Source organism: Pelophylax lessonae, assembly GCF_965119305.1.
Source record: "Pelophylax lessonae genome assembly, chromosome: 8".
NCBI classification, from domain to species: Eukaryota; Metazoa; Chordata; class Amphibia; order Anura; family Ranidae; genus Pelophylax; species Pelophylax lessonae.
Window position 1 is genome coordinate 19,233,633 of NC_138775.1, and position 18,372 is coordinate 19,252,004.

An 18,372-nucleotide genomic window follows, 5' to 3' on the forward strand; every position below is an offset into this window, starting at 1 on the left:
TCCTGTCTGAGGAAGGCGGATGTCTCGGGGTGTCGCCTGAGTGTCCAGAGAGTGCTGAGTTGAGCTGAGGGGATCCGGTGTGCCGCGAGCCTGCGGAGAGAGAGAGGGGTCCAGTCCCAGGAAAGCCTACACAGGTCATGAGTATTGAGGATTGCCCCTGGGGGTCTGCCTAAAGTTAGAGGGGACCACTCCAGAAGAGGTTCTGGCATCCAGTGTCAGCTAGCTGCAAAGGGGGTGCCTAGGTTGAGGACCCTGAAGCTACAGAGGGGGTACATAGTCAGTGGACCCTGAAAAGTTTGAGGTTAAAGGGGGCACCTGCGGTTTGGGCCCTGAATTGTACAGAGTGTGTCAGTTACAGTGATAGCTACACAGAGTTCCACTATAATACTACCTCAAGCTGTGCCAGGCGGGGAAACAGTATTCAGTGACTTTCACAGTGCATCAGTGTAAGGAGTTCTACAGTTCTCAGTCTTGGATCTTCTTGACTAGAAGTCGAGGATTCAGCACTTATTCTGCTTCACAGAATATTCTCAGTGTCAGTGAGCGTTGGCTGGCGCCGGCTGGCGTCAAGGAAGCGCCAACGGGCATTTCAGAAGGAAAAGTCCCAATTGTACTTAGTTTAGCCTCAAGGAGTATCCCACTCATTCCCTTCTCCCATCCCCTAATTCCAATAAAAACCACAAACAAAGATGCTGGAGTTGTCGCTGCTTCAGTTATCACACCCAAGGCCGCAACTCACATGGGCTGGAGGGATTACCGGTACTAACGGCAGACCCACATCAGGCCTTAGGGCTGGAAACCTTGCTACAGTTGGGGGCTCGTCCGGGATTTTGCCATTAGCTACTGGGCCAGTTGCCCTTGCCAATGACACAAGAACAAGTCCAAAAAATACATTTTTTTGTCCGGAACTGCTACATCTACATACATAATAAAGTGAGGAGATGTATGTGTGTGTTTCTGGAAAGTATGTGAGATTTGTTTTGTTTTTCACTCTTTGGATCTACAGAGCAGCAGACTTGTATTTTCTACCCAATTATTGTTGTATAGTTTGCATTTCTTGACAAAAATAAAAGAACTTGCTTTTGTTCTTCCATTAGGAGCTGAAGGATCTGCATCAAAAGATTCTCCGCAATGGTACATCTATGGTGGAGTGGCTGGTGGTGTGCTCCTTCTGGCGGTCTTGTCAGCAGTTATATATTATATGTACAGCAAACAAGGTAGGTACTACCAGTGACTGGACAACATTGTTGCCATATGGTGGTCAGAATTTCTATCAGGTCAATTATACAGGTGTGGAAGAATGGTGGGGGAACAGCTTCCACTTTGGAATACACTATGTACGTCTTTGGAGTTTCATCTGCTTTTTGTCCTCCTTAGTACAGGCTGACCAGTTGTTCCATGTCTTCTGACAAGTAGATGATCACAGTGGGGTCATTGTAAATATATGGGGGGGTCTGTGCTCTATGTAGCATATACAGGGTGTAGCATCTTCTCATGTTCCATGTCTTCAATGTAAGGACAGGTAGGTGTCACAGTGGGGTATTTACAGGATAAAACATCTTCTCATGTTCCATGTCTTCTGCCGATCTACTGGGATTTTTACACACAACCATCTCTCAGGTTTCCAGAGAATGGTCCGAAAAAGAGAAAATATCCAGTGAGCGGCGGTTGTGTAGAGGAAAATGCCTTGTTGGTGTCAGAGGTCAGAGGAGAATAGACAGACTGGTTCCAGATGATAGAAAGGCAACAGTAACTCAAATAACCACTCGTTACAACCAAGGTATGCTGAATACCATCTCTGAATGAACACATTGAACCTTGAAGCGGGGTGCCACTCCTGTCAGCTAAGAACAGGAAACTGAGGCTACAACTCGCACAGGCTCACCAAAATTGGACAATAGAAGATTGGAAAAATTTGCCTGGTCTGATGAGTCTCAATTTCAGCTGCGATATTCAGATGGTAGGGTCAGAATTTGGCGTAAACAACATAAAAGCATGGATCCATCCTGCCTTGTATCAACGGTGGTGTAATGGTGTAGGGGTTGTTTTCTTGGCATACTTTGGACCCTCTAGTACCAATTGGGCATCATTTAAACACCACGGCCTACCTGAGTATTGTTGCTGACCATGTCCATCCCTTTATGGCTACAGTGTCCCCATCTTCTGATGGCTCCTTCCAGCAGGATAATGCACCATGTCACAAAGCTCCAATCATCTCACCACTGGTTTCTTCACCATGACAATGAGGTCACTGCACTCCAATGGCCTCCACACTCACCACATCTCATCTAATAGAGCACCTTTGTGATGTGGTGGAATGGGAGATTCGCATCATGGATGTGCAGCCGATGCAACTGCTTGATGCTATCATGCCGATATGGACCAACATGAATCTATGTCATGAATAATGAGAGCAGTTCTGAGTGCGAAAGGGGTGCAACCTGGTACTAGCAAGGTGTACCTAATAAAGTGTCCAGTGAGTGTAGTTTACTTTACAACAGCTTCTCATGTTCTATGTCTTCAGTATACAGACAGGTAGATGGTCACAGAGGGGTCATTGTAGATGTATGGGGGGGGGGGTGTACTTTATTTCATATAGTATTTTCAGGATATTGCAGCTTCTTATTATCTATAATATTGTATTTTTTTCTCTACTTCACAGCGTCCTCCATCCAAGATGTGTAAGTTCTGCATTTTCCCCATATTACTAATACCAGAAGTTCTCCTGTTGTGTGATTCCCAGCATTCGCCCAAAACTGACATTTTAATCACTTCAGCTCTGGAAGGATTTTCCCCCTTATTGACCAGGCCGTTATTTGCGATTCGGCACTTTGTTACTTTAACGGACAATTGCACGGTCATGCAATGCCGTACCCAAATACAATTGATGTCCCTTTTTCCCTCCACAAATTGAGCTTTCTTTTGATGATATTTGATCACCTCTGCGGCTTTTAGATTTTGCGCTATAAACAAAAGAAGAGCGACAATTTTGAAAAAGAAACACAATATTTTTTACTTTCTGCTACAAAACATTCCCAATAAAAAATTTTTAAAAAATCTATTTTTTTTTATCAGTTTAGGCCAATTTGTATTCTGCTACATATTTTTGGTAAAACAAATTCCCAAAAAGCCTATTTTAATCGGTTTGTGCAAAAGTTATAGCGTTTACAAACTATGGGATAGATTTTTGGACTTTTTTTTATTTTTTTTTGTTGTTATTAGTAATGGCGGCGATCTGCGATTTTTAGCGGGACTGCGACATTGCGGCGGACAGATCGGACCCCTAACTGACACTTTTTTGGGGACTAGTGCCATTACTACAGTAATCGGTGCTAAATAATATGCACTGTTACTGTATAAATGACACTGGCAGGGAAGGGGTTAATACTGGGGGTGATCAAGGTGTTAAATGTAAGCCTAAATGTGCTTTCTAACTTTGAGGGGGGGGGGGGTTCTGTGACAGGCACACAGAGATCAGAGTTTCAGCTTAGCAGAGACACATGATCTCACTGTGGCTGTCTGACAGGAGAGCCGCCTGCTTTGTTTACATAGGCAGGCAGCTCTCCTGTCAGTTTCTCTGAAGATCGTGGGAGGCCGGTGGCAGTCTAATCACAGCGAGAGTGCGGCTCCGGCGGCGCGCACGCTCCGCCGAGACTGCGTGCGTATAATCACGTAGATCTACGTGTTTATGCACAGCCGAGCCGCCCTGCCGCAGTAAATCTGCGTGGGGCAGTCGGGAAGTGGTTAAAGACTCTCTAGTATATATGAAATCAGACCACCAAACATGTGATTTAGGGTAATGATGTCTTGTTTTGTGTTGCAGAGGTCCGATCGTCTACACCGACTTTATGACACAAAGTAAGAAACTATTTTTTATTTTTATATTTGAGAAAAGTATGCTGTTCATGACTATGGTCATGGTCATTTTAGGAGTAAAAGTAGAACTATAGGCAAACATTTTTTTTTTTTCATTTTGGATAGAGTAAGGGAGGGTCAGGGCCGGTTTTAGACAAAGTGTGGCCCTGGGCAAACCTAAAAGTGGGGCCCCAAATTTTTTTATATTCTACCAAAAATATAGGCGCCATATGCTGCGCGGCACCCAATTGCACCAACCGGCAAGGGAAAGGGAAGAGAGGGGCCGTGTCCTTCCACAGGTGCGCTAGGAATCTGTAAGATCGGTGCTATGGGCTCCTGACAGTGACGGGGCCCCTTTGTAAAATGGAGCCCGCCAGGGGCGGACTGAGAACCCTCAGGGCCCCCGGGCAAAATAAATCAAGGGCCCACTTCCAGGCCCCACCCATGTCCCGCCTCCAGTTACACCCTTGCCCCGCCTCCAGACACACCCACATCCTGCCTCCAGACACCCTACACAATCTTTAGACACAAGGAACAAAAGTGCAATAATTTATAAACAAGTGCAATATAAATAATTCACAAACCAAGACCAGTGCATTACAAAAATCATACATAGACAAAACCAGAGCATTACAATAGTAAATTGCCAGGTCTAGGTGGGGTAGGGTTGCTACCTCACCCCTTTAATCCAGGACACATACGAATTACCAGTGGTGGCTGGTGCTCAAAATTTTTGGGGGGCGCAAACAGAAAAATGTAATAGGCATTGCTTTGCGGCAAAAAAACGCTGTAAAAAATTGCGTGACTTAACAAACAATCATTAGGTTGGTTCAAGATTGACCAGCGTGTCCCCATTCACTGCACAGTGACCAGCATGTCCCCCATCAATGCACAGTGTCCACAATGCACAGTGACCAGCATGTCCCCCATCAATGCACAGTGTCCACAATGCACAGTGACCAGCATGTCCCCCATCAATGCACAGTGTCCAGCATGTCCCCCATCAATGCACAGTGACCAGCATGTCCCCCATCAATGCACAGTGACCAGCATGTCCCCATTCAATGCAGAGTGTTCAGCATGTCCCCATTCAATGCACAGTGTCCAGCATGTCCCCCATCAATGCACAGTGTCCAGCATGTCCCCCATCAATGCACAGTGTCCAGCATGTCCCCATTCAATGCACAGTGTCCAGCGTGTCCCCCATCAATGCACAGTGTCCAGCATGTCCCCCATCAATGCACAGTGTCCAGCATGTCCCCATTCAATGCAGAGTGTCCAGCATGTCCCCCATCAATGCACAGTGTCCAGCATGTCCCCCATCAATGCACAGTGTCCAGCATGTCCCCATTCAATGCACAGTGTCCAGCATGTCCCCCATCAATGCACAGTGACCAGCATGTCCCCCATCAATGCACAGTGTCCAGCATGTCCCCATTCAATGCACAGTGTCCAGCGTGCCCCCCATCAATGCACAGTGTCCAGCATGTCCCCCACCAATGCACAGTGACCAGCATGTCCCCATTCAATGCACAGTGACCAGCATGTCCCCCACCAATGCACAGTGACCAGCATGTCCCCCATCAATGCACAGTGACCAGCATGTCCCCCATCAATGCACAGTGTCCAGAATGTCCCCATTCAATGCACAGTGACCTGACCAGCATGTACCCCATTCAATGCACAGTGACCTGACCAGCATGTCCCCATTCAATGCACCGTGACCTGACCAGCATGTCCCCATTCAATGCACAGTGACCTGACCAGCATTTCCCCATCAATGCGTGACCCCCCCCCCCCCCCCCCGGAGGACTTCACTTACCTCTGGTGCCACTGCCGTCACCGTGCCTGGCGTGCTGCTCGGGACTCGGTCGGACGTCTTCTCCCTCCGAGTCCTCGTCTCGACCTGCATGCACGCCGCCCGTCTCTGTCCCGACTCCCTGGCGACCGTGCTGCTCAGGAGTCGACTTCTTCCTCCTCCATGGCGCTGCGACTCGGTCGGCGCCGCCCGGTGCCTCTTCTCTGACGGCGGACGGTAAGGTGTGGTGAATTTGGTGGGGGGATCACATATTAGGGTGGGGTTGTCAGTGGTGAATTGTGTGGTTTAGGGGGGGGCTACACCGCCACTGTATCATACCCCCCCCGCACACAATTCACCACTGATCTCCTCACCAAATTCACCACTACTGTGTCATTCCCTCCGAATGACACAGCAGTGGTGAATTTGGTGAGATTACATATTGGTGGGGGTGTCAGTGGTAAATTGTGTGGTGGGGGGGATGACACAGCAGTGGTGAATTTGGTGAGATTACATATTGGTGGGGGTGTCAGTGGTGGGGGGGAATGACACAGCGGTGGTGAATTTGGTTAGATTACATATTGGTGGGGGTGTCAGTGGTGGGGGGGAATGACACAGCGGTGGTAAATTTTGTGGGGAAATCACATATTGGTAGGGGGTCTGTGCCACAGACCCCCTACCAATATGTGATTTCCCCACAAAATTTACCACCGCTGTGTCATTCCCACCCCTACACCACTACTGACACCCCCACCAATATGTGATCATGTCCCCCAAATTCCCCACTGCTGTGTCATACCCCCCACACCACCACCAATATGTGATGTCCCCCAAGTTCACCACTGCTGTGTCGTCGTCCCCCCACCACACAATTCACCACTGACACCCCCACCAATATGTGATCTCCCCCAAGTTCACCACTATGGTGAATTTAGGGGAGATCAGATCACATGTTGGTGGGGGTGTCAGTGGATGTGGTAGTTAGCTGGTGCTTGCCTTGAACAAAACCGGTACTACTGTACTGTATTCCTGTTATTATCTACTCACTGACCTGACCTCACCACTTATGAGGACACCATAGATCAGAAGGCGGAGCGGGCCACAGGACCCTTCACAACGTCACGTTCACGTGACTCCGCTGAGGTGTGGGCGGGGTAAGGTGCCCTCAGCGTGATGGGGCGGGGTTAGGTGCCCTCAGCGTGACGAAGGAGAGTGACTCGACCAATGTGTGGGGGGAGCTACCTGTCAATATTCACTGGGGAGGGCTAGGAGTAACTCGGCTAAAGTGTGGGCGGGGCTAGAGCTCTTCAATGTGCACGGCCACGGACCAACGAGAAGGCAGGCCTAAGAGGGACTCTTTGTGGTGTAGGCGGGGCTAGGCGTCCTTAATGAGCACAGAGGGCGGGGCTAAGAATGACTCGGCTGATGTGTAGGCGGGGTTACAGGTCGTCTCCCCTCCTCACACTTCAACATAGAACTGGCCGCCGGGCCCCGCCTCCTAGTTCTATAGCGGCGGCCGCAGGGCTCCTCCCCTCCTCCCACTTCCATAGCGCTGGTCGCCGAGCGGCGGTTCCCGATAGCCCGATGTTGTCTCTGAGACAACATCGGGTGAATTAGTGCTGTACTGGGCGGCGGGTTCCCTTCCCGTCCGAAGTGCCCGACCGCTCAGTCCGCCCCTGGAGCCCGCTGCTGACACTGACATGGGGCCCAGGGCCCCTGGACATTCGGGGCCCTGGGCAGTTGCCCAGTTTGCCCCCCCTAACGCCGGCCCTGGGGAGGGTTATAACCCCAGTTGGAATTTATTTTACGTCATCATGTGTCCCATCGCAGAGATTTCCCTTCACTTCCTCTTCCATAGCCAAACAGGAAATGAGAGGAAATCCCAGTAAATTAAGGTAAATTTTTGGGGACCCCCAGATGAGCAGAACTAGTGTCCCCATTGGAAGATTTCCCCTCGATTACTTTTCTGGGAACAACCCAAAATTTGGGATTTTCTTTTACTTTCACTTTCAATATTAATGCTATACCGGACACATAGAGAGGATGAACCTCCTTAATGCCTCGTGCACACGTTCCGATAATCGTACGATAAAACTCGCTTTCAACTTGATCGCATGATAATCTGATCGTTAGTACACAGCTTTCGACAGCCGATCACGACAGTTTGTCCAAAAAAATCCAAAAGGGACAAACAGGAAAACTTCTGTTGTACGATAGCCTAGCGAACGACAATCGTTTAATCAGTACAATATGCATCTGCTAAAAATCGATCTACAAAGACCTCGCAGGATCAGAAACACTAAAATAGCATGGAAAAAGCCTTGCTGCCATTGTTTTTGTTTTGCACCATCTGATACGTAGCTACGCAACCAGGAAGCTTTTCCAGAATCGTACAAAAAAAATCCTATGTTTATATGCATTGTTAAGTTCGATATTAGTATCATGCAACAAAATGCGAACGATAAGTCGTCCGATTATCTGAACGTGTGTACGAGGCATTATGGGGGCACGAATAGCAATATCATCTGACAAGCATCCTAATCCCTCTACACTCTATCCAAAACTAAAAAAAAAAGTTTTGCCTTTAGTTAATACACTTAAATTCTGTAATAGATACAAGATCTCATCCAGCAACATTTATTCCATAACATAGATATCCCAAATAGAAATAAAATATTCAATATGAAATATCCCACCACACAACAATACAATGTTGGTGATCATTACCCATTCCAGAAATCTTTCTTTTGGTAAATATATTTTATCATAAATAAACATTTTGTCATTATAAATGATCATTGAAAGAATATGATTATAATGTTCTTTCATCTGACAATCCATTAATATACATAAATTAAATACATAAAATACATAAAAATAAATAAATAAAATAATAATTAAAAATAAATAAATAAATAAAATACATAAATGAATATATATAAAGCCCATTAATATACAGGCAGCTATCTCGCAAATACTTCATTATTCAACAATTTCTATAGATGATTGTATCACGTCTTCCTTTTCTCTATTAGTGCCCACAAACGCAGCTCACAGCAGATCCACACCACAGGAACAGCCGGTAAGTATTTTTGCTGTATTGATCCCTCAGTTTTCTTTGATATAATCTTTACTATGGTCAGGATATCACATATGTTGAATGCCATGTTGTTGTACTAAAGTCTCAGAGTTTGTTGATATCATCCTAATCAAGGTCAGGATCTCACAGATGTTGGATGGCATGTTGCAGCAATGAAGCCTCAATATTGGTCGGTATTAGTATCATCATTGTTGGATGTCCTGTTTCGATACTGAGGCCTTGGTGTTGGTTGGTATAATCATGGTCAGGATATCACAGATGTTGGATGCCATGTTGTTGTACTGAAGCCTCGGTGTTGGTTCTTGTTAGTATTATCATGTTGGTTTTTGTTGGTATGATTGATGTATCAAAGCCTCAGTGTTCATTGATATGGTTGTTATGGTCATGGTGAAGATCTTACAGATGTTGGATGCCATGTTTCAGTAAAAAAGCCTCAGTGTGGGTTGGTATTATTATCATCATTGTTGGATACCATCTGGCAGTTTTGAAGCCTCAGTGTTGGTTGACATTATCATCATTATGGTGAAGATCTCACAGATGATGGACGCCATGTTGTGGTTTTGAAGCCTCGCCATTGATTGATATTATCATCATCATAGTCATAACCTCACAGATGTCGCATGACATAGTGAAGTAATAAAGCCCCAGTGTGTGTTGGTATTTGTATCATCATTGTTGGATGCCATGTTGTGGCATTAAAGCCACTGTGTTGGTTTGCATGATCATCATGATCAGGAGCTCAGATACACTATATTGTCAAAAGCCTTGAGACTCCTTCCTTTACTCGCACATGAACTTTAATAACATCCCAGTCTTAGTCCCAAGGGTTCAATATTGATTTGGCCCACCCTTTGCAGCTATAACAACTTCAACTCTTCTGGGAAGGCTGTCCACAAGGTTTAGGAGTGTGTCTATAGGAATATTTGACCATTCTTCCAGCAGCGCATTTGTGAGGTCAAGCACCGTTGTTAAACGAGAAGGCCTGGCTCGCAGTCTCTGCTCTAATTCATCTCAAAGGTGCTCTATCGGGTTGAGGTCAGGACTCTGTGCAAGCCAGTTAAGTTCCTCCACCCCAAACTCGCTCATCTATGTCTTTATGGACCTTGCTTTGTGTATTGGTCCAAATCATTTGGTGGAGGGGGGATTATGGTGAGAGGTTGTTTTTCAGGGGTTGGGCTTGGCCCCTTTGTTCCAGTGAAGGGAAGTCTTAAGCTATCAGAATACCAAGACGTTTAGGACAATTTTATGCTCCCAACTTTGTGGGAACAGTTTGGGGATGGCCCCTTTCTGTTCCAACATGACTGTGACACCAGTGCACAAAGCAAGGTCCATAAAGACATGCATGAGCGAGTTTGGGGTGGAGAAACTTGACATTCCTGACCTCAACCTGATAGAACACCTTTGGGATGAATTCGAACGGAGACTGCAAGCCAGGCCTTCTCATCCAGTGTTAGTGCCTGACCTCACAAATGCGCTACTGGAAGAATGGTCAACCATTCCCATAGACACACTTGTGAAACTTGTGGACAGCCTTCCCAGAAGAGTTGAAGCTGTTATAGCTGCAAAGGGTGAGCCAACTCAATATTGAACCCTACAGACTAAGACTGGGATGCCATTGAAGTTTATGTGGGTGTTAAGGCAGGCGTTCTAATACTTTTGACAATATAGCGTATGTTGGATGCCCTGTTGCGTTATTGAAACTTCAGTGTTGGTTCTTGTTTGTATTATCATGGTCAGGATCTCAAAGATTTTGTATGTCATGTTGTTGTATTGAAGCCTCAATGTTGGTTGATGTTATCATCATGGTCAGAATCTCACAAATGTTGGATGCCATGCTGTTGTATTGACATTTCAGTGTTAGTTGGTATTGGTATCATCATTGTTGGATGCTATGTTGTGAGATTGAAACCTCAGTGTTAGTATTTTTATGATCCTGGTCAGGGTCTCACAAATGTTGTATGCCAGTCCGCTAGTATTAGTATCGTTGTTGGATGCCATGTTCCTTTACCGAAGCCTCAGTGTTGGTTGATATTTAATACTATCATCATGGTCAGGATCTCACATACAGTATGTTAGAGGCTATGTTTCTGTATAGAACCTTCAGTTATGGTTCTTGTTGGTAATATTATAGTAAGGATCTCAAGGATGTTATATGGCATTTTGTTGTACTGAAGTTTCAGGGTTGGTTAATATTATCATTATCATGATCAGGTCTCACAAATGTTGGATGTCATGTTGCTGTATCAAAGATTCAGTGTTGGTTGGTATTTGTATCATCATTGTTGGATGCCATGTAGCAGTATTAAAACCTCAGTGTTGGTTGTTACTATCATCATGGTCAGGATCTCGCATATTTTGGATGTCATGTTTCTGTATTGAAGCTTCAGTGTTGGCTCTTGTTGGTTTTATCGTGGGCAGGATTTCAAAGATGTTGGATGTTATGTTGCTGTATTGACATCTTAGTTGTGGTTGATATTGTCATTATCATGATCAGGAGCTCACAGATGTTGAATGACATATTGCAGTAATGAAACTCAGTGTGTGTTGATATTTGTGTTATCATAGTTGGATGCCATGTTGTGGCATTAAGAGCCGTTTCACACTGAGGCGATCCGACTTTGGGGGGCGACCTGTGAAGTCGCGTGCACCGCTGTGCACCGCGACTTCGGCACGACTTGCAGAGACTTCACATAATGGAAGTCTATGCAAGTCGCTCCCAGGTCGCCCCAAAGTAGTACAGGACCTTTTTCTAAGTCGGAGCGACTATTAGAACGGGTCCTGTACTACTCAATGGACCACGACCTACCGCGACTTGTCAGGCTGACAAGTCGCCTGACAAGTCGTGCTAGTCTGAATGGGCTCTAAAGCCATGGTATTGATTGGTATGATCATCATGGTCAACGTCTCATATATGTTGCTTTATTAAAGCTTCAGCGTTGGTTCATGTTTGTATTATCATGGTCAGGATCTCACAGATGTTGGATGCCATGCTACTGTATTGAAGCCTCAGTGTTGGTTGGTATTAATATCATCATGGTCAGGATCTCACAGATGTTGGAAGCCATGCTGTTGCATTGAAGCCTCAGTGTAAGTTTGCATTGGTAACATCCTTGTTGAAAACCTGCCATGCTGTGAGATTGAAAACTCTGTGTTTGTTGATTTTATTATGATCATGGTCAGGTTCTCACAGACGTTGAATGCCATGTTGCTGTATTGAAGCCTCTGTGTGGGTTGGTATTAACCACTTGCCTACTGTGCACTTAAACACCCTTCCCATCCAGGCCAATTTTCAGCTTTCAGCGCTGTCACACTTTGAATGACAATTGCGCGGTCATGCTACACTGTACCCATATGAAATTTTTATCATTTTTTTCACACACATAGAGCTTTCTTTTGGTGGTATGTAATCACCTCTGGGTTTTTTATTTTTTACAAAAAAAAAGAATAAAGACAGAAAATTTTGAAAAAAAAAAAAGTTTTTCTTATTTTCTGCGAGTAAATTTTGAAAATAAATTTCTCTTACATCCTCCGACAGTCGCCGCCCTCTTCATATTCGTCACAATAGGGTATTAGACTTTGCTCCGAAGGAGTAGCTAGGCAACAGAATATGTTAATATAAAAGTTTTAACACATCCCACCCCCAGGAGGTGGTCCCCTCAGTCAATACCCTCCTACTTCCTGTATCCATACTCCAGTTTCAATGTCTAGCTTGTCAGGAGTAGCTGGATGTCTCTATGCTGGGGCATTTCTTGTCTCAGCTTTTCTTTTCTGTTTTGATTTTCTTTGAGTTTTTTCTCTTGCTTTACTTAGCTGTTATTTTTTCAGCGTTAGTTAGTTCTTCTGATGAAGAGGATTCGTGCGGGCTGGGTCTCGGGCTGATCCCCCTGGTCGCAGGTTGTGGGTCAGTGGCTTCCCGGCCTGCCATCGAGCGTTCAGCCAGGTACCGCTCCTGGCACAGTGAACGACCCATCCCTGTTCGGTGCAGGGATGCTTGGTGAGGTGGCTACCTCACTGGACGCTGTGCGGTTTCTTAACCCCCGTTTAGTGCGTCCTGGATGCGACTCTCCCTGCCTCATGTGCTGCGGTTTGTTCGCCTGTGCGGGTTCCCCACGCCATTAGGAGGTAAGTGTACTTATGTGGGGACCTGTCTGTCGGGGGGGTGTCAGTCTGGGACTGTGTAACCTGCCTCTATTCACACTATTTGGCTCCCTGTCATTCTGCCTGCACGCTGTGGGCTGCAGGGGGGGGGGCTGTGTGGCACTGTGTGTCTGCCTGTGTACTGTGTGAAGGGCTGTGTGCTGTGGGGCATGCCTTTGGTCATGTTGGGGCACTATACAGCGGTCGCTGCGGCGATCCGCCATGTTTTTTTACATGGGTGGTGTTTTGTAGTACATCACAGAGCGGGGGAGCGGCGTTTTCAGGGGCCAAACGGCGCCATTTTGCCTGCACTCGCCCCAGCCGCATGTTTTCACTGCGGGCGGCCATTTTCTTGTAGCCTTCCATAGGCTTTAACAGAGCGCCCTGATTGCATCACTTCCTCTTTCCTGATGTGCACTGATCGAGGCGGCAGCTACAGCAGGGGTCTCCTCAGGTTTTAACCTTTCTGTCTTCCTATATCCATTGCCTGTGTTCTGTGGTATCCCTGTGGGGGTCTCATTGTGCTTGTGTGTGTGGCGGTGGGCTGCGCTCGCCGCGCTTGTTAAAGGGGCAGTTAACCCTTTCTTTGCCAGCATATTTTTTTGGGGCAATGGATTCTCAGGAGGGCAAATTTCCTGCCACATTGGTGGGTAGCCAGGGGACTGCTGTTTCCCCCCCAGGGGGGGATTTGGCTGCGATTGTGGCTAATCTTGCTGCCCAGGTGCAAATGTTGGTGGCTGCTCAATCCACAAAAAGGTCCCGAGCTTCAATTTCCTCTGGTTCAGGGGGTGATGGTGCGGGGGCTGATATGGCCGGGGTCTCCTTATCAGGGTCCCGTTCCTCCCTGGATCTTGTGGGGTCCGAGGTGGAGGCTGAGGTTGAAGGGGTGGATGATTCTCCTCCTGGCTCGTCTGAAGAGCTTGCACTCATGGATGAAATGGTTGCTTCCATCAAGCAAACGCTGCGCTTGCAGGATGAACCGTGTCCGCCTGCTGCCTTGGCAGCTTATGGGACAAAGAGAAGACGCAAAACATTGCAGGTTTTTCCCTGCACTGATGATTTTCAGAGCGCTGTTAAGGAACAATGGCGTCATATCCGCAAGCCTTTTGCTGTACCCAGTAGGTTCAAACTGCGTTATCCTTTCACGCCCGCTACTGACGAGCGTTGGTGTGTACCACCTCCAGTGGATCACGCGATCGCGATTCTGAATAAGTCCACTGCGATTCCTGCTGAGGATACCCCGGTGTTCACAGACAAGAGGCTGGAGTCTCTTGCCCGTCATACCTATTCTATTATGGGTTCTATGCTGAAAGCTCTGTTTGCTTCCCTTATGGCGGCCCAGGCGGTCGCGAGTTGGACGCAGGTGCTTAGACGCGTTTTGGTGGCTGATTCCGCCCCACAGGCGACATTGGACATGGTGGATCAAATCCATCAGGGTGTCATGTATTTGTGCGATGCGGACTTGGATATGGTCCCGTTGGCCGCGCGTGTACACGGTGTGGCAGTGTTGTCTCGCCGTTTGGTTTGGTTGAAGTGTTGGTCGGTGGACCAATCTTCGCGCAAGACCTTAGCCAATCTACCTTATGACGGTTCTCGCCTTTTTGGCGAATCCTTGGATACTCTGATAAAGGGGATCACAGGGGGTAAGAGCACGCTCTTGCCCCAATCTCAAAAGGCTAAGGCGGCTCCTGGTAAGGGGCATGCTTCCTTTCGGCCCTCTCAGGGGTCCTTTCGTGCCTTTCGGCCGCACTATAAGGGCAAGCCGTTCAAAGGTCGGGGCTCCCAAAAGAAGCCGTGGACAGGTAAGCAGAAGTCCGGCCAGTCCGGACCCGCTGCCCACAACAGTGCGGCCTGAAGGGGCGCCCTCACCCGGTTCTGGGGTGGGGGGACGCTTGCTCGGTTTTCCTCAACCATGGCTGACCCGTGTTCGGGACAGGTGGGTTCAGGAAATCGTTCGATCGGGTTACAAGATCGAGTTTATCTCTCGGCCGGAGAGCAGATTTTTTCCCTCAAATCTTCAACTGTCTCCGGAGCGTTTGCGGGACTTGCACCTAGCGGTGCGGGACCTGAGGGCTCAGGGAGTGGTGGTTCCGGTGCCTCATCGGGACAGATTTCGAGGGTTCTATTCCAATCTGTTCACCGTGCCCAGGAAGGAGGGCAAGGTACGTCCAATTCTGGACTTAAAGGCTCTGAACCGCTTTGTGTGGGTTCGCAAGTTCCGCATGGAATCCTTGCGGTCGGTGGTGGCTGCCCTGGTTCCGGGGGAATTCATGGCCTCCATCGACTTGAAGGATGCGTACCTACACATCCCCATTTTCGAGGGTCACCAGAGGTACCTTTGATTCTCCATTGCGGAGGATCACTACCAATTCGTGGCGTTACCCTTTGGTCTCGCTTCGGCTCCGCGGGTTTTCACCAAGGTGCTTGCACCGCTGCTGGCCTTGTTAAGGACCCAGGGCATCTCTGTCCTGGGGTACCTGGACGATATTCTGGTTCGGTCTGTGACCAGCCAGGGTCTGGAGTCGGATCTGTCCGTCACGGTGCAGACTCTACAGGAGTTTGGTTGGACGATAACTTATCCAAAGTCGACGCTGTGTCCGTCGGTTCATCTTCCCTACTTGGGGATGATCCTGGACTCGGTCCAGGCGAAGGTATTCCTACCGGACGACAAACTCCAGACTCTTCAGGGGGAAGTCCAGTCCCTCAGGGACGTTCCGTGCTCATCCCTACGGACATGCATGCGGTGTCTGGGACTAATGGTCTCGACTTTCGAGGCGATTCCCTTTGCCCAGTTTCACACGAGGGGTCTCCAGGCGGAGATCCTATCCAGGTGGGACGGGCGTCCACAATCTCTGGATATCCAGTTTTGTTGAGTCGTCGCACCAGAAGGGGTCTTCTGTGGTGGCTCCAGTCCCCGGCAATGTCGGGGGGAAAGTCTTTTCGTCCTGTCTTATGGACGGTGATCACCACAGATGCCAGTCTGCCGGGCTGGGGTGGTGTTCTGGGCGTCCTGTCCGCCCAGGGAACGTGGTCGGAGGAGGAATCCTCACTCCCGATCAATATTCTGGAGTTGCGTGCGATAAATCTCTGCCTTCAACGTTGGACGGACAGACTGCGCGGCTGTCCGGTTCGAGTTCAGACGGACAATGCCACGGCGGTGGCTTACGTCAATCACCAAGGGGGCACCAGGAGTGCCCGCGCGGCTCGAGAAGTGGCCGTCATTCTTTCTTGGGCCGAGACACATGTTCTGGCGATATCGGCGGTGCACATCCCGGGGGTGGAGAACTGGCAGGCGGATTACCTGAGCCGCCAGACCCTGGATCAGGGGGAATGGTCTCTCCATCCGGATGTCTTCCAGATGTTGTGCGCGAAGTGGGGTCTTCCAGAGGTGGACCTGTTCGCGTCTCGTCTGAACAACAAGGTTCCAAGGTTCGTGGCAAGAACGCGCGATTCTCGGGCAGACGCGTCGGACGCGTTGGTAGCCCCGTGGCATCAGTATCGGCTGCTGTATGCGTTTCCGCCGATTCAACTGCTGTCCAGGTTCCTTCGCAGGTTGATCTCGGAACCACACATGGTGATTCTGGTGGCACCGGACTGGCCTCGCCGGTCCTGGTACGCGGACCTCGTGAATCTGGCGGTCGACGCTCCATGGCGTCTGCCTCTTCGAGAAGATCTCCTGTCTCAAGGGCCGATATTCCATCCTGCTTTACAGTCGCTGGCTTTGACGGCCTGGCTGTTGAAACCGAGGTCCTGAAGGAGAGGGGTCTCTCTCCGGAGGTCATTCACACTTTGATTAACGCGAGGAAGTCTTCCTCGGGGAAGGTTTATCAACGTACTTGGAAGGCCTATTTTGCCTGGTGTGAGTCCATGGGGTTTTCACCTCGCACTTACTCGGTGTCTAGGGTGTTGTCCTTCCTTCAGACGGGTGTCGACCAGCGTTTGGCGCTGGCTACGGTCAAGGGTCAGGTGTCTGCACTGGCCGTTCTTTTTCAACGTCCTGTGGCGTCTAACTCTTTGGTTAGTACCTTTGTTCAAGGGGTGTGACATCTGGTCCCTCCTAGGAGGGATCCTTTGCCTCCTTGGGACTTGAATCTTGTTCTGTCCGTGCTACAACATGCTCCATTTGAACAGATCAGGAATATCTCGTTGTCCATGTTGTCCAAAAAGGTAGCTTTTTTGGTGGCGATCACTTCGGCTCGCAGGGTTTCGGAGCTGGCAGCTTTGTCCTGCAAGTCTCCGTATCTGGTCCTTCATCTGGATAAGGTGGTCTTGCGACCTAACCCTTCTTTTCTTCCGAAGAGGGTTTCGGATTTTCACATCAATGAGGATATTGTCCTGCCTTCGCTCTGCGCGAAGCCCAGGCATCCAAAAGAGGTGCAGCTGCATTCCTTGGATGTTGTTCGGGCGATTAGGGTTTACCTGAAATCGACTGAATCTTTCCGCAAGTCGGATTCCTTGTTTGTCCTTCCAGAGGGCCCTCGGAAGGGTTTGGCTGCGTCTGCCTCTACCATTGCAAAATGGATCAGACAGACTGTGGAACAGGCCTACGCTTTGAGGGGGAAAGTTCCCCCTGTGCCTGTGAAGGCACACTCTACAAGGTCTCTGAATACGTCTTGGGCCTGTCGCCATGGGGCTTCTGTGGCCCAGGTGTGTAAGGCGGCGACTTGGTCGTCCGTTCACACCTTCACGAAATTCTACAGAGTGGATGTTCAGGCATCGGCAGATGCTTCCTTTGGCTGCAAGGTTCTGAGTGCGGCAGTTCTTTAGAGCCTCTTGTATGGGCTCCTTGGCTGTTTGGGATACATGTTGTTATCCCTGGGTTATTTGTTTTCCTGGGATTTTTGCTTCTGTTGAGCAAGTTTTTTTCTTCTGTTGCCCAGATGGTTTCCTTCCTTTGGTAATGTTCCTTTCTCTGCTGTGGAGACGGCGTTGCCTTGGGCGCGGCTGCGTTTCCCACCCCTCATGTTTGCACTGCTTTGGGACGTCCCCAATATGAAGAGGGCGGCGACTGTCGGAGGACGTAAGAGAAAACTGAATTTTTGTAAAATCTTACCTGTAAAATTCCTTTCTCTGAGTCCTCCGACAGTCGCCGCCCCCGCCCCTCTTTTGGGGTTGATTGTACTCTCTACTGCTATTCCACTGAAACTGGAGTATGGATACAGAAAGTAGGAGGGTATTGACTGAGGGGACCACCCCCTGGAGGCTGGATGTGTTAAAACTTTTATATTAACATATTCTGTTGCCTAGCTACTCCTTCGGAGCAAAGTCTAATACCCCATTGTGACGAATATGAAGAGGGCGGCGACTGTCGGAGGACTCAGAGAAAGGAATTTTACAGGTAAGATTTTACAAAAATTCAGTTTTTTCTCCTTCACTGATGTGCGCTGATGAGGCGGCACTGATGGGCACTGATAGGCTGCACTGATGGGCACTGATGAGGTGGCACTTATGGGCACTGATGAGGTGGCACTTATGGGCACTG

The 18,372-nt window shown here is 48.5% G+C and overlaps 1 protein-coding gene across 1 annotated transcript in view; it reads left to right on the forward strand.

The window, feature by feature from the left end:
- Positions 1 to 18,372, forward strand: part of LOC309561270 (uncharacterized protein) — a 45,760-nt gene that overhangs the window by 11,429 nt on the left and 15,959 nt on the right. The window contains exons 2-4 of the mRNA XM_082265082.1: positions 1,101 to 1,217; positions 3,824 to 3,858; positions 8,689 to 8,735. Coding sequence (XP_082121208.1) covers positions 1,143 to 1,217; positions 3,824 to 3,858; positions 8,689 to 8,735 — 157 coding nt within the window. The 5' untranslated portion in view covers positions 1,101 to 1,142. The remainder of the gene's footprint in view (positions 1 to 1,100; positions 1,218 to 3,823; positions 3,859 to 8,688; positions 8,736 to 18,372) is intronic.